This window comes from Panonychus citri, unplaced genomic scaffold (assembly GCF_014898815.1).
Source record: "Panonychus citri isolate SS breed McGregor unplaced genomic scaffold, ASM1489881v1 Contig00049, whole genome shotgun sequence".
Lineage (NCBI taxonomy): Eukaryota > Metazoa > Arthropoda > Arachnida > Trombidiformes > Tetranychidae > Panonychus > Panonychus citri.
In genome coordinates this window covers 1,401,009-1,423,332 of record NW_026515454.1, presented here as the reverse complement: position 1 = coordinate 1,423,332, position 22,324 = coordinate 1,401,009, and the positions used below count along the sequence as shown (strand labels likewise).

At 31.3% G+C, this 22,324-nt stretch overlaps 3 protein-coding genes across 3 annotated transcripts; 2 read left to right on the top strand and 1 right to left on the bottom strand.

The window, feature by feature from the left end:
• Nucleotides 1–3,276: 3,276 nt before the first annotated feature.
• LOC128385443 (endophilin-A-like) lies at nt 3,277–4,439 on the top strand. Its single transcript, XM_053344314.1, has 3 exons — nt 3,277–3,443; nt 3,571–3,639; nt 3,751–4,439. Exons 1-3 carry the CDS (start codon nt 3,399–3,401, stop codon nt 4,303–4,305), a joined length of 669 nt encoding a protein of 222 aa, XP_053200289.1. The 5' UTR covers nt 3,277–3,398; the 3' UTR covers nt 4,306–4,439.
• Nucleotides 4,440–5,682: 1,243 nt separating this feature from the next.
• LOC128385416 (rho GTPase-activating protein 190-like) lies at nt 5,683–21,950 on the top strand. Its single transcript, XM_053344275.1, has 14 exons — nt 5,683–8,443; nt 8,713–8,862; nt 9,076–9,193; nt 9,411–11,094; nt 11,674–12,048; nt 16,683–16,811; nt 16,872–16,990; nt 17,064–17,222; nt 17,303–17,417; nt 17,727–18,038; nt 18,308–18,910; nt 19,561–20,016; nt 20,092–20,332; nt 20,407–21,950. Exons 1-14 carry the CDS (start codon nt 6,834–6,836, stop codon nt 20,606–20,608), a joined length of 6,273 nt encoding a protein of 2,090 aa, XP_053200250.1. The 5' UTR covers nt 5,683–6,833; the 3' UTR covers nt 20,609–21,950.
• On the bottom strand, nt 13,144–14,779 carry LOC128385436 (uncharacterized). The gene is made up of 2 exons (XM_053344307.1): nt 14,530–14,779; nt 13,144–14,464 (listed from the first exon to the last, which is right to left on the bottom strand). The coding sequence occupies exons 1-2, from the start codon at nt 14,582–14,584 to the stop codon at nt 13,257–13,259; spliced, it is 1,263 nt and encodes a 420-aa protein (XP_053200282.1). The 5' UTR covers nt 14,585–14,779; the 3' UTR covers nt 13,144–13,256.
• Nucleotides 21,951–22,324: the final 374 nt, after the last annotated feature.

The window sequence follows — 22,324 nt, the reverse complement described above, 5'->3', positions numbered from 1 at the left end:
CAACCATCTCAACAAACATCATCAACAACAACAACAGCAACAGGAGCAACATAAAAAATAGTATAAATAACAACACAAATGATGGTATAACAAATATAACAAACACTGAATGTAATAGTGATGAAACTGTAGTGCAACTAAATGTAGAAGTAGATAATTACAGTATTGACGGTGATGGTGATGGTGAAGGAGACAGTGATTTCAATGGAATCGGTGGTTTATCCCAATACTCAACTTCACCATCTTAGGCGACAGACAGAACTCAATTCAGAGATCCTGACAAAAAGACAATCCCTTTTTGTGCGAAATGCAAAATCCACGGTCAATATTTTCCAGTTAAAAACCACAAGGATCAATGTAAACGGCGTTTCTGTAATTGTGTTAACTGTAAGCTCATCGACAAAGGGAAAACATTACGAGGAAAAAAAGTCAAACGTGGTTAGTTGAACTGAACAATTTACATTTTCCACTTTTCCATTTTATTTTATTCTTTTCTTTTTTCAACTTATTTTCTCTCCATCTTCTATCAGTCTCTCTCTCTCTCTCTCTCTCTCTCTCTCTCTCTCTCTCTCTCTCTCTCTCTCTCTCTCTCTCTCTCTCTCTCTCTCTCTCTCTCTCTCTCTCTCTCTCTCTCTCTCTCTCTCTCTCTCTCTCTCTCTCTCTATCCAATTTAATCGTCTTTCAGTTCGTCTTCTTCTCTTTTTTCTTTGACCAAAGTTAACCTGAGGTTAAAAACCCTACAGTTAAATCTCTTATATGTATTAACTTCTTGCTAACTTTTTAACTTAATTAAGGTAAACTGAAAATCTTTTCCATGCTTTTCAGTTCTCAGGCCGCAGGCCGACTGTTGAAACTTGTCTTATCCCCCAGTCGATGCCGTTACTTGACTGACTTACATTCAGACATACGAGTTAACAAATTGAATCTTCACTCTGTGCTGTGTGTTGCTGATTGTTGTAAATTATCTCATAGCTATCGATTGCTACCAATAGTTATTAAAAATCATGAAACCACTTCAGCAGAAAAGGCAAAAAAGAAGAAGAAAAAAGTAAAGAGTCAGAGACCTCATGTAAAGTTAATGATCTATTAGCTTGGAATGAGAAAAGTAACTCTTTTTCCTATTAACGGATGGCATTACTAGTAAATTGATCAACATTTGATCATCACTCAAATGAAGATGATTAACAGCAATTGTAATTTTTCTAGTTATGTCCAATGGAGTCTTGTGATTAAGCTCATGTCTATATCGTTCAAAGTCCCGAGTTTTCAAGCCAATGATGTCCTTTAAATCAATTTCATGAAGTCAAATCTCCATGAAGTCCAGTGTTCAAATTGATTGTCCAAATCAATTTCCTCTATTGCTGTTATTTTAATTCTGTTGATGTTTAAAGAGCTTCCTCCTTGCCGAAGACAAAGTTTGAATGGCTTTTTTAATCGAAGATGATTTTTATCTCTTTTTTTCGCTGTAATCATTTGAAATTTTCTTATGCTCATCTATTTGTATTGTATGGTTCAACTTCCGTTTTTGATTTCTTTTCCATCCTCTTATGTCAATTTCGAGTATTTTTGTTATAGTGCGCAAGAAAGTTGATTTATTAATAGATTTTGCAGTTTTCGATATGATGTCAATGAAGATACGAAAATGTGAATACAAGAAAATAGAGCAAATTGATGTAAATTGAAAGTTTTGATTGTTTGAATGTTATGATTATTCAATGAAGATATGAGTTGATTAGAATTGTCAAGAAAATAGTTTACTTTTTTTGTGAGTGAGCGATTGTATTTTGTGATATTTTTCGTCTGGTATTTACTTTGGTTTTCGAATATTCTAACGAATGGTCAAGCGATGGATCGGATTGACCTCGGTTGTGATCTTTTTTTCATCAGGTATTTGAAAACGTTCATACGAATTGGTCTTATTTTCTCTCTTTTATTTATGTTCTAAATTTTCTCTTTTTCGAATTTGTTTATTAGATTGGTTTTCTATCTTTTGGATAAATCAAGTTTACACTCATCGAAATCTCAATGACCAAGCAACGGATGACCAGTTACAAGAAATTTTGGTTCTCTATTGGTCAAAGATCAAGTGGTCCTGATGGCAGTTATTAGTCTAATTTTCACCAAATTCCCGTTTATATTTTATACCTTTTCTATTTTTCTATTATATTTTCATCCAACCAAATAAATCAAAATGTTAAAAACTAAATCAACATTCACTTGTAGTGTATTATTATTGCGGTCCCATGATTGAATATTACGTTTATTTAAGTAAAAATAAATTAGCGATTGATACAAAAATCATTATCTTGGCTCGATTAATAAGAATTTAATTTGAATTCAAAGTGAACCCAAAACTAATTATCAGCTAATTAAGACGATTAATTTAAGAGGCAGTACAATTTGAGTGAACAATCATAACGGTAAAAGTGATGAGGATGCTCAAAGAATTAAATCAAGTGAAAGTAAACAAATAATACGATTAAATTAATATTATTAATTCATCTCAACGATCATTTCAATGTTTACTTTTAAACTAATTAAATTCATCGGGTTAAAGTTAATTGCTTACCTTGTGCTGTTTATCAGGTAATAATTGTAATTTAACGTACGGATCGTAATCATTTAAATTGTTTTCCTTAATTGGTAATCCGGTTGATTTACCTGATGATCATTTAGATTGATTTAAATCATCAATACTTTGAATGGCCAATTGATTCTCAATACTTTAATTAGTTAAGTCTCTCCAATGATACAATCGAGATGATTTAACTTGATAAAAAAGGTAAACATTTTTTCATATTTGAATATTATACTCATAGAATGAGAGAAAAGGAAAAGGAACTGATGAAGACAATTATCGTGAAAGTGGAATAAGGAAGGAAAAAGTTATCTGATCGTTAGAGGAATTGGTTACATGGGAGAAGGAGAAATTTGAGTTAGATGAAGGGAAAAGAAGTAGATGATAATGATGATTAATGAGAGAGTGAGAGAGGAAAAGTTGAAACATGAAAGAATCGTGAAGATAAAGGTGATGATTGAATTTTCTGAGGGAATAGAGAGACAATTGAATTTAGAGATGAACATGGAGATCGAGATGAGGAACTTTATCATCATCGAACTAGTCAATTAGGTGAAGATATGTCGTTGCAATCAGTTAAATTGGAATGTTGATTGTTAATAGAAAAGTTAATTAACAATTAATTTCTAATTCGAAAGAAGGATAAGTAACTCCATCTATCGGATTCTATTTGAATCTCAGGATCGGATATTTTTTATTTGGAATAAAAAATTTTCTCAAATCAAATTTTTTTCCATGTAAACAATTGATTATTGTGTTGATTTTACTTAATTTTTGGTGATTTTTTTTCTTCCAATTAAGACAATTAGTAACTATCATCATGGCTTTAGCTGGTTTTAAGAAACAAATCAACAAGGCTAATCAGGTAATCATCTAATTTCAAATGATCTCATTTCTTTTTTTTTGTTAACTTGATCTCTTTATGACTCTTATTATGTTTTCATGTTTTAATCATTTTGTATTATTATTTGTGTCACAATTATTATTTACAGTATGTTAATAGTAAAATGGGTCCTCTTGAAAGTACCAAATTCACGGAAGAACATAAAGAAATGGAAAAGGTAACTAATTGTCATTGATTAAGATTCTCAAAGTGAAAATTGAAATGAGAAACTTTAATATTAATGAATTGAATTTTTTTCTTCTTTTCTATTGTTTGTTTAAAACTAAAGAAAACTGTTGCTACTGTTGAACTAATTGATAAAATGATTTCCAGAACACAAGATTACCTTGTACCAGATATTGCTGATGTATATGCATGGGAACATGATGAAAGTAAAACCAGTAGAAGAGCAAAATTAATCCGAACTCTTCAAACAGAGGGAATACAATTGTATTGTGCAAAAGAGGAGAATCAACAATTAAAAAATGCTCTGGAAGAACATCAAATGACACTACAATTTGTGATGGACAAATATCGAAGTTTAAAACAAAGTATTAATCAAGCGAAAATGAAATATCCTTTACCCGATCATTTAACCCTAGATGATCAAGAGATTGCATTAAACCGTCAAATGGATAAGATAACTGAGATGAGAGTAATTATGGCGAAAGCAGTACAAATTGATGAAAATTTTGATTCGAAAGATAAAAAGTTAATCGATAAATTAGTTAAAGAAAATATCACATTAAGAAAACTATTAACCACTCAAGAAGATAAACAAGACAAAAATGAAGAAAGAGACGAAAAAGAAGAAGAAAAATCGCAACCCTGTCCATTAGAATGATCAATATTTTCTATTCTAAATTCAAAATATACAAATTTTTCTTTTTTTCTATCATACTAATTAATTAAATCGACTTCCAGATAATTATAACCAATTTACTTAATAGAAATAAAAAATATTCCCTCAATTTCAAATTAACCGCGAATTTCATTGCATCGGAAAATCAAATGAAACCCGAATTCGTGGATCCAAACGGATACAAAAATTGTAAAGAATTTAACTTGGATTCGAATCGGTAAGGCGATACAAGTGTATGTCAGCTCACTTTTCTTGCTCTAAGCCAGCATCTGGTTCGGCTCAATCCTAATCTTCAGCTTAAATTTTTCGTGTTAAACTAAATTAACTTAATTATGATCTTAATTAACTATATGGACAAAAAATTTGAACTTAAGCACAAAACACAAACTAGATTTAATCATTTGAGTGTAAATTTTGACCGTGATTGTTTCATCTTTACGAAAATGGCTAAATGTAAATTAGGTTTAGATAATTTTGATTCGGTTATCGCAAGTCCAAATGAAAAATTCCTGGATTACAATATATAATTGATTGTGGTTTAATTCCCAATGAGGAACCAAAAAAGTGCTTGAAAATTGATTGTGATGGCTTAATGGTGCTTAGAAAAATGAGAAATTCATCTCTTGGTAAAGCGTTTGTGTGTAGAAAATGCCGAAAATCAATGAATTGGACAGTTGGTACAATTTTTGATAACTCGAAGTTATCAATTTTAAAATTTCTGAAGATAATTTTCTGTTGGTGTGATAATAAATCAATATTACAAACATCGAAGGACCTAATTCTAACATGATGGTTGGAAATGCTATCAAAACTTAAACAAATATGATTATAATCATGATTGGGTTAACCATTCAAAAAATTTTGTCAACCCAAAGAATCCAAATGTTCATAGGCAAAATATTGAAAGAAAGTGGAGGTCACTCAAAGAACATTTACCAACATCATCAAATGGACCTAATCGACCCGACCATTTAACTGAATTCTATTATAAAACGATGTACCACACGAAAAATCAACCGCAGCTCAATATGGAAATAACCTTGCAACATTTAAAAAATAATCCTTTTTCATTGGATTGTCTTGATTGTATTGACTATGATTAGAATTAAATCTGAGCTTCAATTCCTTTATTAAGATCATAATTAAGTTAATTTAGTTTAACGCAAAAATTCAAGCTGATGATTAGTCTTGAGCCGAACCAGATGCTGGCTTAGAGCAAGAAAAGTGAGCTGACATACACTTGTATCGCCTTACCTTCGAATCAAAACTCTTTTTCCAAATATCGATCCTCCTAATTACCGAATTCGTTTCAAGCTTCACTCAGTTAAGAAAATGAATTCAATTGAAATCATTTCTAAATCACAATTAAGTAATTATTTTTTATTTCTTGTTGTTAATTGTTATTTTAATTAATTTACTTAACTTTCATCATCTTTAGAATGTTGTGATTTCTTTTCTATCTTAACCATTTAATCCAATTGAATCTTGAAAGAAGACATTGTGTTTACTTTGGAGTTTTGTTCTTCTCTCCTTTTCATTTTCATCATTTAACTCAATCTCTTTTTCTGAAGAAAAAAAAATTCTCTTCTCTTCAATTATCTTTATATCGTGTGTGTTGATTACTATTTATTAAGATCTTTTTTTATATATCCATAGAAACTTAAACCAGCTGTTAAATACTCTACTCTTTATTTCTCATATTCTCTTTGCTCTTTGTATTTTCTTCTTCTTCTCCTCCTCATCATCTCTTTTTCCCACTCTTACCTTATCTCTTTCCTCTATTTTGCCTTTAAGAGTTTATTAGTGTATCTCTTTATATTCTCTCTTCTTTTTTTTGTTCTTTTCTTTAAATCCCCTTTGGTGTGACATCCTGGACAAGGGGAAAATAATTAGGATGGTAAAGTTAACCATTAACGTGATTGATTTTTGGATGATCTTTACATACTCATCTTAATATTCATCTCATCTTATCTTGGATATAAGTCTAGTCTCGATTTGGTATTGGAAATCATACTTACATGTTTATATCCTTGATCACTCTAATTTTCACCTCTTATTATCTACTTTTCCTTATATGTAACTAATGTGTTCAATTTGGAATATTCTCTTGTCATCATCATCTTATCTTCTGGTTACATGTGATTACAATTGGCTCATTGGTACATCATTTTCATCACTGTTACCATAATCTCTATCATCAACTTGATCATCTTGTTTGCTGTTATTGTGAATGGGAAGTGAAAAATATTCAAATTTCACATCTACTTGTCAATCATCTCTCTTCTTAAAGTGTTGAATTCTCTCAAATTTAATCTTACTTTGTTTTCACACCTTTAGTCACACAATTATATTTTCTAAATTCATCTTGTTCCCCTCTACCATTATTAATTTATTTTGGTGGTTGCATTTTTTTTATTCAATTCAACCCGAGTTTCCCATCATCTTTACAACTGGCTACTTACGATAGTTCAACAACAAAGCCATCTTCTTCATCATGGACTCTGAAGAAGATGGCCAAGAAGGTGGAGAACCATTCACACTTTCTTCCCAAAACATTCAACATTGCCGTTGTTGGCCTTTCAGGCTCAGAAAAGGAGAAAGGATGTATGGGTGTTGGTAAATCATGTCTTTGTAATCGTTTTGTCCGTTCATTCGCCGATGATTATCACACAGATCATATTTCTGTACTCTCACAGAGTGATTTTAGTGGGCGAGTCGTAAATAATGATCATTGGCTTTATTGGGGAGAAGTGACTAAACAAGTGGATGAAGGAGCAGAAGTAACCTTCAGTATAATCGAGCAAACCGAATTTATTGATGATTCCTGTTTCCAGCCATTCAAAACAGGTAAAACGGAGCCATATTATAAGAGATGTGCGTCAACACGATTAAATTCAGCGGAAAAATTAATGTACATTTGTAAAAACCAGCTTGGTATTGAGAAAGAATATGAACAAAAATATCTTAATGATGGGCGATTCCTTGTTGACGCTTTTGTTTGCGTCTTTGATGTTAGTGAGGTGCAAGGTCGAAGTCTGGATAAAGCCATTGAATATACTTCATTAATTTTAAATAATCTCATAAAAACCAAGAAACCGGTTGTTTTGGCAACTACCAAACATGATGAAGCCATTGAATACCATATAAGAGAAGCGGAGAAACTTGTCAATAGGAAAGAATTTCGAGGAATCGTCCCCTGGATAGAGACATCAGCCCATGATAATGTTAATGTTGACAATGCGTTTATCGCTTGTCTTCAGTTACTTGATCGTAATCGACGTGGTGCAATTAAAATAATCCCTTATTATGATGCTCTTCGTGAACGTAAAGCTATCCTTGATATCGCCTCAAATGCTTGTCAAGTTCTCATTCGAAGTCAAATAACCGATTATCGAGCTCTTTGGAATTCAGCTCACAAAAAGTTATCTCAATCACCTGATTTTATTCGCTATTGTGATCTGTTTGGACAAGAAAATGCTCATAAAACCTTTAAACGACATGTGAAAAAATTGAAAGACGATTACATCTCAAGGAAAATGCAAACTTATCTCCGTCTTCTTCCCGTGGTGCTCGCTGAAATGTTACCCGACATTGATGCTATGGGAGAAAACTGTGATTGGAATATGGCTAAAATTAAATTAAGAACTCACCCTGACTTTAATCGTTACTTTATTAATAACATGGATCAACCTTGGCACGAGTTAGATGTAGAAAGCACCGAATCACGGATTCCGTTTGATCTATTAAATACTCAAGAAGCTGAACTTTGTTTCCGAGAACATAGAGCATCCCTTGAATCGGAGGATCGAAGGAAAGAATTGAAGCATCAATTTCAACAATTACTCTCCGAGACTGGTTACATTACACCAGGAAAAAGTTTCAACGAAGTTCGAATCCTATTTATGGGCCGAGAATGCTACGAATCTCTAAGTGAACAAGATCTGTATGAAATTTATTCAGACTATCAACGTAGTCTCACTGAACGTGCCAAGCTTACCTTTCAAGAACTTCTATTAGAAAACTCTGAGCTTTTCTATCACTTTGCTGCTATCAGTCCAGGTAATGCAATTACTCAGAATGATATATTCAAAATAAACGAAGCAATAAAAGAAGATATCAGGTAATTATGATTATAATTTTCTTTCCACTGATTAGTTAATTCAATACGTAACTAACAATTATCATTAACCCTTTTCCTTTTGGTATCATCTAATTTCACCAAAGTGTAACTCATCCCTTTTTTAATCATTGTTTAATCATGAACATTTGTTTTTCCATCCAAACCAATAATATTGTCTTACAATTTTTAATTCAGACACAAACATTATCTTCATCATGTTACAGAAACGTTAGAATAACTTATTTAATCCTATTTCGTTGCAATAACAGGTACAAAGCTCTTGACAGATTAGAACAAGAGAGAACGCTCATGTTACTTCGTCATCTCGGTTTCATCCATGGTCCAATTCGTGAACATTGTCCATCTTACCCTGATTGTATGGATATTCTGATAGAGAAATTCGTTTCCACTCAACCAAGGTAAATTTTAAAATTCTAAACCCAAATTTTAGTAGAAAAAACAAAAACACAACATCTCTCTTCTTTTCCATTCAATCAATCAGCACTTTAATAACATGACAGAGAGAGAGAGAGAGAGAGAGAGAGAGAGAGAATCATCTCCATCATTATAATTTAGGAAAACATGATTGTCATGCTCTTAATCTTTTTCTTTTTGTATCATCTCTCTTACAGTCGACCCCCACCTTTCCTCAGGTACTCTCAATGGATTCCAAATCCTGACAACACAAACCTTAAAATTGTCATTCTTGGATCTGGTGGTTTAGCTGAAGACTTATCATCAACTATCAAGGTAATTCAATCAAAGATTCCAACAAAATGATTTCATTTCATGTAAATCAAAAACAGAAACCAGACTAAATTTGATATTCAACAAAATATTTGATATATTATTCATTTATACATTCACATGAATAATAGTAACGATTATTATTTTGCTTTCTCGTTATTACATTTCTTTTTTTCTTCTTGTTTACTCTTTTTTTTTCTATCAACTTTTTTTTTCATAGAAAGTAAATGAATCTTTTGAATATGAAAAAATTCGTTACACTTTGGACTTTAGAATTATCGATGGAGATGTAGATCTACCTGAATACGCATTTCAAACCTCTGAATTTATACCACAAGGATTATTTTGTGTTTACTCTAATCATCAAACTCTTGAATATATTCGTGATTCAATGGAAAAAACTTTACTATCAAATTTGGAAGCCGATGATCGTTTACCCTTCCATGGTTTACCAATGGTAATATTGTTTGCTGCTGATGGTGATATAACTGTACAAGATTCAATCTTTTTACGAGAAGAAGGTCAAAACCGTGCCAAGAGTTTACAGTGTCCATTTATTGATGTTACCTATTTTCTGTCAAGTTCAAGTGAATCAATTGATGATATTGATGAAAATGAAGATAATGATGAACAAGGGGACGAAGGAGAAGAATTAGAAGAAGACAAAGAAAACGAGATTGATAAAGATGATGGAGAGGAAATAGATGAAAATGGAGAAAGGAGAGGAAATAGTAACGCAAGAAGAAAAAGAAGAAGACGAAGAAGAGAACGGAAACAAAGTAGAAGAATAGAAAGAGATGAATATGATTCTAAAATGAGGAGTGCCTTGTCTGCTCTAATTGAAAGTATCCAACGTCGAGCTGGATTAATACAAATTTACCAATCATTGCCTGAACAATCAATGATAATACCCGATCTTCGTATTCTCATTTGTACCTTTTGTGGGGATCCATATTCATTGGAAAAAGTTGTTGATCCATTATTAAGTCATAATTTGTGTTTTATAACTTCAATTAATTCACTAATTACTGATGTATCATTTAATGAAGGTGGTAACAAACTGGTTGAATTTATTTTCACCTCATACCATGGAGCTGGTGCTTATCGTGATGAGTTACTTCATGGTTTCATTTTACTCTATTCAACCCATAGAAAGTCATCGCTCAATACACTTTCCGCTTTCTCCAATAACATTCCCAATACACCAACACAAATAATTGCCGTTCTTGACAATGATAATCCAACAACTGCATCTATCGCAGCTTCGGTATCTATCTGTTCAGCATCATCCTCTTCAGAGGTTTACTATTCCAATACTGATCTGTCAACTCAGCTGATTGAAGAGGGACACACATTAGCTGATAAACTGGCGGTTCACTTTATTACTCACTGTTCTATCTCTAGTGTTCCAAATGGTTCAGATTTTGTTCCCTTCTACCTTGATGCTTGGGATCGTAAACCTCAAATTGAGAAAGCATTTGAACTTGATGAAAGTGAACTGTTCAATTACGATAGACGATCATCACCACCTCCAATTCCACCGCCGATTCCACCTCCTATCCCATCGCGCCAAGAATCTTACAATATACCTAAAGGGTCACTCACTACTCTAAGTAATCTCACCAGTTCAGTAAATACTATCGGAGGTGGTACATCATCCACCACAAACACTAACAATTCATCAACCACGGCGGAAATGTTAGATGATAGATTAGACTCAGAGGTTTTCTATGAGCAGCTACAATCAGAAAGGAAATCAATTGAAAATGAAAAACAATCTCCAAATGTGTACGGAGGTCGAGTGGCTAGTGATGATAGTGAAATATATTCAACTGTTTTCAATCAAGATAATGATCATCAATTAGTTAAACCATCACAAATTAAAAACAAGAATCTTCAATCAGGTAAGAAAAAGTTAACACTTTGTCCACTTATAAATATATTAATCTGCAACTAATAGATTAGCTATAACATTTACTATTTAGTTAATTGTTTAGTCATTGTATTTTAAACATATGATTAATCAATGGTCAGTTATCAAAGCTAATCAGCTAATTGATTGACTCTGTAATTCAAGTGTAATAGACAATTAATTTCACTATCCCATTCATCATTATCAATAATCAAATAAGTGATGATAAAAATGATGATATTAAACTCTTGATGCCACTGTATAAGCATTTATATCAATATATTTGTATTTTTATGTTTAAGTGTTTGTGTTTTAGATGATGATGAGATAATATATAATTAGTAGTTAAAATATCATCTCCCTCCACTCTCCCTTTTCACTATCTCCCTCATCATCCTCTTCTAGCTTTATTTTTTCAATATTCTTACATTTTTCATTAGTTTCATGTTCAGTTAACATTTGATATCAAAATCTAACCAACAATCATTGATATTTAATTTTCTTTAACTTACCTTATCCCCTTACAATTAATCACATTATTTTTGAAAATATTTGACTATCTATCTTTTAGCATCACCACCTCCCTCATACATGAGCAATTTTACCACATCTCGGACATCTTTATATCAACAACAACCTCAATCCCACCATCAACGGACTATGTTTCATACTAGTGCCAATATCCCTCCTCCTCATCATCCACCTGAAGGTGCCAGTCCATCATCTTTGTTTGCCACTGGACGTCGACAATCAGCTGGACTGCCCACCAATGAAAGATCAGCATTTTTGATGCATCAATATCATTTGAAAAAGTCAAATAGCTTAAAAACAGGGAATTTACTCCAACATCCAAATGATAATCATCGATCACGATTACATGATGAAATTGAAGTTTCCGATGAGATCACTGATGATGATGATGATACAGTCTCTTCTGGACTTTCTGGTAAGTTACATGATCAACTATTATTATCTTTATATAATATTTATCAGGCTTACAAGTTTTATCACTACCAATATTTATCTTTTTTTTTTACCTCACTCCTCTTGTCAGTCAATAATTATCTTAATCAGCCTTAAAGATAATCAATTGTGATTATGATCATGATTGATTGCAAATTGATCTTGATTGATCACTTTGCAATCTCATCTCAACATTTAATATTCATAACAATTAACCCTGATAATAATAACTAATAAGTAAACATATCTTTGAAATCTTGAATGTTGTATACATTTACAAGAGAAAGGGAGAAAGAGAAAGTAATCTTAATCAAATTACAACGTTAGACAACAATTAACCTGCTGATTGATTAGTTTAGTAGTTTTAAATAATTTCCATGTCAATTTATTTGCCTATTTTTTGGATTTATTAATAATTCTTGTTTCTAAATGTGTAAAGTATTAAAAATTAAGGAAACTTGGAAAAGTTAATAACAAGTTAATCTACTTTTCATGTACTGTTGTTGAAAAGAAATGATTAAGTGTTGATTAAATCAGTCATCATCTCTAGGTTATGATTATTACCTGATAATGATCATGTTTTCAGATCCAAATACCATATTATTAATATTATAATATTTCATGTTTGTTAACAAATTAGGCAAAATTATTATTTAATCTGCCAGAGAATCGCTGAATTAATGGTTTTCATGTTAATCATTACTCATGACGATGATGTTGTGTTTAAATCCACACTCTTTCTATAGCTTTGTTTCTCAGTTATTATCTACACTTTTACAATTAACGTTAATTTCAGATGAATTTAATCTTAAATATGACTTAATTTAGTGTCAATGTACTTTACAATTTAATGGTGTTTTACATTTCCGCCTCGATTTGTAAATATATTCCAACCCTAATTATCACAATAACCTCATGTAGACCAACAATTAGTTTTCCTTGTTTAATTGTTGTATTTTGTTGGTAGAAAAGTGTTATCGGTTAATAATCAACACAATCAGCTGAATCCACTTTTTGAAACATAACTCTTTCGACAAATTGTATTTTTTGTTCAATAATCGAGCTGATTGTCTCTCTATTAATTTGCAATTTAAATTTTATTAATCATAGTAAATATTATGTAGAAATCATCCTGAATCATTGTTGGTTACATGTATTAATATATTAATTTAAGGAAAGTCCGATATCTAATTAAGCCGTAGTGACCACTTCAACTTCACCATTAGAAATTGTAGTTGTAGTTTCTGTAGCAATTAAATTATCCTCTGTAGTTGTTATTGTTGGTGTAACATTGATTGACTGAGTGGTTAAATCAGGTTCAGATTTGATTGTTGAACTAACCTCATCAATTGAAATTGTAGTAACATTATCATTACCAGTAGTTAATTCAACGTCTGTTGAATTTTGATTGTTGTCAACGACTCCTTTGGGTGTTGTAATATCTTGAGCATTAACAGTCGCCTCTGTGATTGTTGAATTGTCAACCGAGCTGCTTGTATTGTTAATTGTTTGATTTTCAGTGGTAACAATCATACTTTCAGTAATTATTTCAGTTGTTTCCGTTGTAGATTCATTGATTGACTGTCCATCGTTAGTTGAATTACTAACAACCTCAGATCCATTAATTGTTGTTGATGGACCAACTGTTGTGACAATTAAAGTTTCAATAGTTGCAATTGTTGTTGATACTTCTGAATTATTACTTGTTACATTTTGATTAATCACATCTACGGTTCCATTTAAAACTAAATTAGTACCATTACTAACACCAATAGTTGAATTTGTGATTGGATTTGTTGTTGAATTAAGAGTATTAGAAATGGTATTTGCTGTTTCTGTTACTGTAGCAATTGATTCAGTATCATTATTAACTGTAATAATTTGCTGAGTCTGATTGTTAATATCAGTGGTTAAGTTGACAGTTGGATTTGTTGTAACATTATTTGTCTCTTGATTTGTTGATATAATTGTTGTATTGGTAATTAAATCAGTTCCATTAGCCGATTCTTGAGTTGAGTTGATTGTCGGAAGAGCAGAGGATGAATTAACTAATGGTGTTGTAGCCGGGGTTGTGGTTGAGTTGGCCAAATTGATCACAAAATCAACTAATTTAGTTATTAAAATTGATTGTTTAGCTGTCGTATTAGTTACATTGGGCCTATCAGTTGGTACTAGTGATGGACTGGCTTGAGTAGCAATAGTATCATTACTGGTGTTATTTGTTATTGATTGGGTGATCGTTGTTGATTCACTTGAGCTATTAGTCGATGGTTCCTTAATTGTTGCTGAACTATCAGTTGTAACTTGATCAGGACAAGGACAATCAGCCAGTTTACATGGTTCAGGCTTGAACATACATTCAAAGAAACACTTAACATGGCATCCAGTAGTTGAAGCATCTAAACAATTAATTAGATTGATTAGTTTTTTAGTAATCGTTATTTTTTCAATGTTAAATACTCACCAATTAGATTGATGCTAACAGTTAACCACAAACTGATCAGAGTAATTTTGTTCATTGTTGATGATTGGTACTTTGAGTAAATACTAGACAATGATGAGGATGATTATGTTTGTTTTAAATTGTTTCTGGTTTGTTTTTTGTCACTTGGTACACAACAATTAGTTATGATTTTGTTAATTAATTGACTAATTGAAATTAAGCTAATGAGTAAATTAAACATCCGTATCATTACTTTTATATGTGATTGTTTTACACTCTTCTCTTAAGAAAATCTTCCTTTTCTACCAAAAAAATAGACAATTTAATCAAGAATTAACGTCACAATTAACTTTCTTTACAATCATACAATATCAACGATGATCATAATCATTGTCGGCTCAGTCCTGATATGATAATTGTGACACAAGTCTCTGTTAATTGCTTTAATTTACAGCTATATTTTTACTGATCTGCAATCAAATGATAATCTGTTTTCCTTAATTAACTGATATTATTTATTTTTGGGAATATTATCACTTTTAATATAAATTAAATTACTATTTATCTGATCAGGGTGATGGTTCTTTGTATATGATGTGTATTCATATCATTGATCAATAAGAAAATTTCCAGAAAATAATTAATTTCTTCTCAACATGAAATTCATCTAATTTAATTGTCTATTTTTATCTCTATTGTTAATTCTGTTTGTCTAACATATCACCACAATTACTGTAATTTCATCATCTTATTAGTTTATTTCCAGTCTTGTAAACAATGTTATTTAATCATATGATCGCGATAATTAACTTCATACATGTTACCTTAATTGTTGACAATTTGAATCAAACATTTATTTGATTTAATGGAAACATATTAATACGAATATGTAATTGACTGTTATAATCAATATACAACAATTTGATTTTAACAATTCCTATGATAGTTTTTTAATTGATGGTTTGGCTCATTAATCAACTTGTTAAATCAATAATTGAGTCTATACCTCTATTCAATTAAATAGTAATAGATTGAGTGCAATCGATTGTTTCTAAATTTAATTAGCATTATTATCACTGGTTAATTGAATTAAATTCACTAAAATTGCTTAATTGTTAATGTTTACAGCGAGCATCTTATTAACAGATTCAAAGTGAATCAAGAATTAAGTTAGATGCTAAAAATATGATCAAGGTTAATTTTGTTTCATCTCTAATCATTCAGTTGAAGTGATAATAATTAGATAACATTATTATTGATTGTTATTAAGTTTTCTTGTTTATTTTATGACAAATCACGATTTATCATTTAATCATTTCATGATGATGTGATTATATGTTAAAACATTAAATTGTTAGTGATGACGATGGTGAAGATGATCATCTTTTCATGATTGTTATCAACCTGATTTCATCAAAAATCAAATAGTTAATTTTTCAAGTTACCTTGTCAATAGTTAAATTGTTGTTCAATCTGATCATCAACTTATTTGATTATACGATTAATTGTTCATTATTTAAATGTTTCAATTTTCAAGTTTTCTCTGATCAATTAACCTCTCCTCCAATTGATTTTGTGTACAAACCATCAGACATTTTCACCATTGTAACAATTGATTTTCACGCAATTAATTGTGCTGTTAATTGAATTCAAATGTATTACCAACGATATTTAACAATCCATTTGTTTTGTTACACTGATTTAGGTAAATGTTTTGACGATTATTCTAATTTATCAATAATTCCTATTAAAATATCTACCAATCAATCTTAATTAAGCGATCAGAGAGATTTATTCATTGTAGATGAGACATAATTAATTATCAGCTCAATCTAAAGACTGGATTTAATATTGATTGATTATTAGCTCAATGATACTAAAAAATGACTTACTTAAATTGTCATTTTATTGAATGTAACAAGTTTAGACTGATCAAAAGAAAAACAGCCTTCAAATGATATTAAATTAATTTTAATCACAATTTAAATGATGTTTCTATTATTGTTTACTTTATTATTCATTATAATAAAAGTTATTATAATAATTATCATTGAAAATTTTTCACTACTCGACCTTAATGTAAAAATATGATAAGTTGTAAGCTGTTGGTAAAAAACAAATGAATCAGCTTAATGGATAATAAATTTTTATATTTATCTTCCTTGAAATCTTAGGTTACGGAGCTTATCCACCGCCACCAGAACCAGCACCACCCGATCTTCCACCGCCCAATCGTTTGCGTAAAGCGCCATCACTTCCTGTATCTGGTCATCCATTTCTTGGTCAAAGGAGTTTCGATGAAGGTAAATTTATCTTATCCAAACAATGGATCACCAATCTAACTAATTAATCTTAATTATCAGGTTGGATGGAAGCTTATGACCGTAGTCAACTAGGAGATGAATATCTTGACAATGAAGCCGCTTCTCAAGGCTACTTCCAGGGTCCACCGCCTTTAAAGCCAAAGCCACTCAAACCAAAGGTATTTTTGTGTAAATTTTGTTCAAATGTTAAATCATAATTGGTAAATTGTTTTATGTTTTCCTTACATTCAGCCTGGAAAAATCAATTTAAAACAATTCGACAATATAACTGACGCGGTCGGTCGTATGAATTTAACTTCTGTACCTGATAAAAGAATGCTGGTTAAAAATCGAGGTCAATCCGCTCCATCGGAATCGCTTGACCTTTCATTAGAATACTCGAAAACCAAAGTAAATATCAAGCCAAGCAACAGTTCCAATGATATACTTGTGTTCAAATCTAATCTTACATTTTAATTGTATTCTTTCAGGATGTTTACCACGATCGTCATGCTTATCCCTACGCTGGTTTTCCAGGATCAGACGGAAAATCTCATAAAATACGCTCTCTTGCTCGTCGAAACAAAGATTCCTCCTTCGAAAAAGGTAAATTATTCTTTTAATTATACTAATCAACTTATCTCTTTCATAGAGTAATTGTAAAAGTTGAACACCGTAATCATAATTCTTCCTATTTACGTAATTGTAATTGTCTTATATTCTTCATTTCCGTATCTCTTATTTCACCATTTTTTCATCGTCTATTATAATCTCGTCATCTTTATCATATCCTATGAAATTGTCTCTTGTCTCTAAATCGACCGTCTTTCTTAATCTAACCCGCTAACTCCATTTCAATTGCTTAAATTGCTATTTAAACGCTTCAATTAACAATTTAACCAACTTAACGATCAGGCTCTGATTCTGATAGTGACTGGAGTTCACTTGAACGATTACAGAGAGATCCTTATAACCGTTCAAATCGTAAAACTGGATCTCATAAGAAAATGCGTAAAAAACGAGGAATACCCGTGGCCCCACCCAGATTACCTTCTTTCGATGGACCAAATAATCTTGGTCAGTCCTCATCATCAATTGGTCAACAGCACAGTTCCAGTACTACCAATTTATCATCTGCTGGTGTATCAGTAGCCTCATCATCAACCACGTCCGCTCATCCTCCTCCTCGGCTTTTAGGTCCCACCTCTCTTGACACTTATGATCCAGGTACGAGGACTTCTAATCTAATAATAATAATCATCTAATCAAAATTAACCAATTTACTTGCGATCAATTATTTACTCTGTTATTATCTTTATCTTTTTCTTTCTCTAAATCATTTCGTATTCCTCATCTCTCTCTTTCTCTCTCATTCACTTTCTTCACTCTCTTATCCTCGTGCTTTGCCTTAATTTCATTCCCTTTCCCTTTCTGTTTCTTTTTTGTCTATTTGTTTATTGTTCATAATACATTTATTGTTAATGGGATGCTCACAGTTCGAGTAACTGGTTACAATAGTCGTTCAGATAATTCAGGGGACGATGAAACATCTCATTTGATATTAGGTGATGTGGTTACATCAAACAACCCAAATAGTTACAGGAGAATGACCTCTGTTGATGATTTTGATAATAGTGCCAACAATTTACCGAACAATTTTATCGATAGTAATTTAAATCCAATTAGTCGTATTAACACTGGTCCATCAACGAGTAACATAATGAATATTAGTAGATCTGAATATCATCAATATACTTACCACCATCAGCCTCCTCCTCCTCCACTTCCTCATTCACACCACCGCCACCCTCTAACCCTACCACCTCCACCACCACCTCCACTCCCACCTCCTCACCATCAGAACGTTAATGAACTTGTGAACATGGGTAAAAATAAGCATAAGCGATCATTTCATTTACCTCGCCGTCGTGCTAAACCCGTTCAATCTCATTCCATACCTGAAACATTTACCACTAATACTACAGGTTCACCTCAGTCTCCACCTGAGAATCTTAATTACAATCAATCATATTCATTTATCCGATCATCTGATCCAAGTTTCACTTTTGGTGCTCATCTACCATATTCAGCTTCTTCATGTAAGTGAAGTGCAACCAATGGTCTCTGTTGTGTGTGTGTTCATGATGAATTTACGATTCACCCACTGATCATCATCATGTCTCACTATCCAGAATGACAATTAACTAATTGTTATCCAATTTTGCACTACCTTTATCATGAAAATCCATCTAGATGAATCCACCATAAGCCCAACTAGTTAATCAAACACATTCAATTCCCGATCTCTTGTATTGATTATAATAGCATTTTTTTTCATTGCCATATAGTCAAGAAGATTGATTAATAAGTTTGTTTATTAATTCTTTACCCATTATCAATTAACAATATTAATCAATCATTGAACCTGCACTTTGGCTAATGAATATCTATTATCAAATTTAATCAGCTGTCTTATTGGCTGATTAAGAAAAAAACAATTAATCAATACATGAACCTGGCAACTTTGCTAATCAAGTTTCCTTGTAGTTGTGTGTTAACCCATTAATCGTCCACTATTTATGAATGATTCTAATCGTTAACCTTTTTGTTTTCTGTTTTTTTTAATTATCTTCTTTCCATTGATTTGCTTGATTTTTTTGTATCTTTTGTTTATGCTGTTGGAATATATTTTTGTTCAATCATTTAAACTTGATTATTAATACACTTTGTTGTCTATTTAATTTTACAGCTAAATTGAAAATTGATCCACTGGCTTGTCTTCATGCTCCACCAGATGATGATTTTGAATTAACTGCCAATGATGCAGCAATCAAACAACTTGGAATGGTTTTGAAAAGTAAATCAGCCTCGGTGGTGAATGACATTGAAAGATTGAACAAGGAGAGAAGAGAAAAGGAGAAGAAAAAATTGCGAGAAGAGGAAAAAAATGAGAAACGTCGATTAAAGGAAGAGGAAAGGCAACGTCGAAATGCTGAGAAGAAGAAAAAGAAACAATTAAAATCTAATTCAAGCAGTTCAGGTCCAGTTCTCGAAGAATTTGCTCAATCAGAAACAAATGCGATCCCATTGTTTGTCGATAAATGTATCACCTTTATCGAAGAGGAAGGTCTTGATTCTGAAGGAATTTACCGAGTTCCCGGAAATCGAGCTCATGTTGATCTATTGTTTCATAATTTCGACGAAGGTAAATTTCTTGGAAAGTTTAATTCACATTTCAATTCGAAACTAACCTGACAATTTATCTCTTTCTTACCTTTAGATCCAAATGTGTCCATCAAAGAATTGGATATACCCGTTAATGCGGTGGCCACAGCACTAAAAGATTTCTTTTCAAAACGTCTTCCCCAATTGATTCCAAGCTACATGATGGATGAATTAACTGATGTTGTCTCTCGAATACCCGATAGAAATGAAAGGCTTGTGGCCTTACAAGAGCTAATTCGTAAATTACCTCCGGCAAACTTTGAAATACTCAAATTTGTATTCCGTCATTTTGTTAAGTAAGTTTTGGAGCACAACAATAACGATTAACTGATATTATAATTGTTAATTGTATCGTTTTCGTTTTTTACAGAGTGACTGAAAATAGTCGTTTAAACAGTATGGACAGTAAAAACTTGGCAATATGCTGGTGGCCCACCCTGTTACCCTTTGAATTCACTGATATGCTCATGTTTGAAAGGATGAGGCCACATTTAGAGGAATCAGTTCAAACCATGATCGATCAATTTGATTATATTTTTTGTAATGAAGAGGAACGAGTTCATATAATATAAAGATCAAAATAATACGGAAACGGAAGCATTTCAACCAATCCAATCAAGAATTGATTTGATAAACCAACTCAGAGGAAAAGAAAAAGATGAAGATAATCAACAAATTATCGACAGCTCCAACAATCTGCAGTTAAATGTTTGTGAATTTTGCATTTAAAGAAACGTCATCTTCAACTTAATCAACTTAATTAATCAATGAACACATGAAACAAGTAACAAAATCAACTGATTGATGAACAAAACATTTAGATAGTAATTGTTTTTACTATGAATCTCAATCTAACTTTTTCTTTTGCTTTTGCTATTTAAATAGAACCTCAATTAATTAATTCTTGATTATTGATATATTCATACGCTTGTATTTATGTATTGATATAAGTATCGACCAGGATTGAACAATTTAGTTAATTGTTCAACATGATAGAAAAAAAGATTCAGTGTAAAGATTAATTTACTCTTTCATTTGAATCACTAGTCAAATTTAATATTTTGATGTGGAAGAGACTTAATTATCTGATTTGCCTGATTATTTATCTTTCACTTTAAAAAAACTAAATTTAATCAATGAAAACAATCAAAAAGTAAATTGTCGTTAAACTACCAAAAAAAACACAAGAGAAAGATAAAAATTCTAATCAACTTAGAATTTAATTGGACATAAGAAAAAATTAAGGAACAAAAAAGACAATTAATCTTGACATAATTTAAGAGAAAATCTAAATTCTTGAAAACAAAAAGATCTCATTAATTTCTTATAACAATTAACTAATTAATAATAATAATAATAATATAATTGTACTCATTAACTTTCACTGAGATTGATTTGGATAAAAATTGGAAATCAATTTTATATATAAATTATATTCAAACATATTGATATTATTATAAGAAAATTACCGCTAACTAATCAACTAACCTCTTAATTAACAATTAACTTTTGGCGACAAACAATTTAAAAGGAAAAGGAAACCACCATCACCATTATCATCATCATCACCTCTTTATAATTAAACATGTTACCAATTTAAATTTATATAATTAATCATCTAAATTGATAATTGTCATTCTCTCCCAAAACTGTTGTAATCATTTAAACTTTACCACCCACTTAATTGTCATAATTTCATCATCAACTTGATATCTCTTTCCATTCATAGGTTTTCCTATTATCTTATCATTTTCTCTCTCATATTTTAATTGTTGTTTCCAAATTTCCGTTATTCAATCAAGTGATCAATTTGTAATCTGTAAAGATTGTGTAAGACACACAACACAAACAAAAAACACAACCCCAATTATAGTTAATATACTAATTTAGTTGATTAAACAATTCTCTCATTAACTCATCTCCTGTCACTGTGAATACCTAGAGTCTCTCTTATAACATTTATCGCTTCATCGGCTATCAAGCAGAAATTTTTTACTTCATCATTTACTTTGAGCAGAAAACAGTAAATTTAATATTCCAAATAAATTCATATTTATCGGTGCAATTATTTTCCGTGAAGTGAAAGCCTCATAATGTATTCGTCTCCTGGTTAAATAGTAACAATAGTTATTACTTTTGAAAAGCTTCTCGACATCATCAGAGATAATGTTACGATCTATAGTGATCTTCGTATATTGTTGCCACCAGTTGATAGCAATTGTACTAATCAAACGATAATTTTAAATTTATTTCTCTTTTCTGTTTCAGGGACCAATGGCTTCAACCAA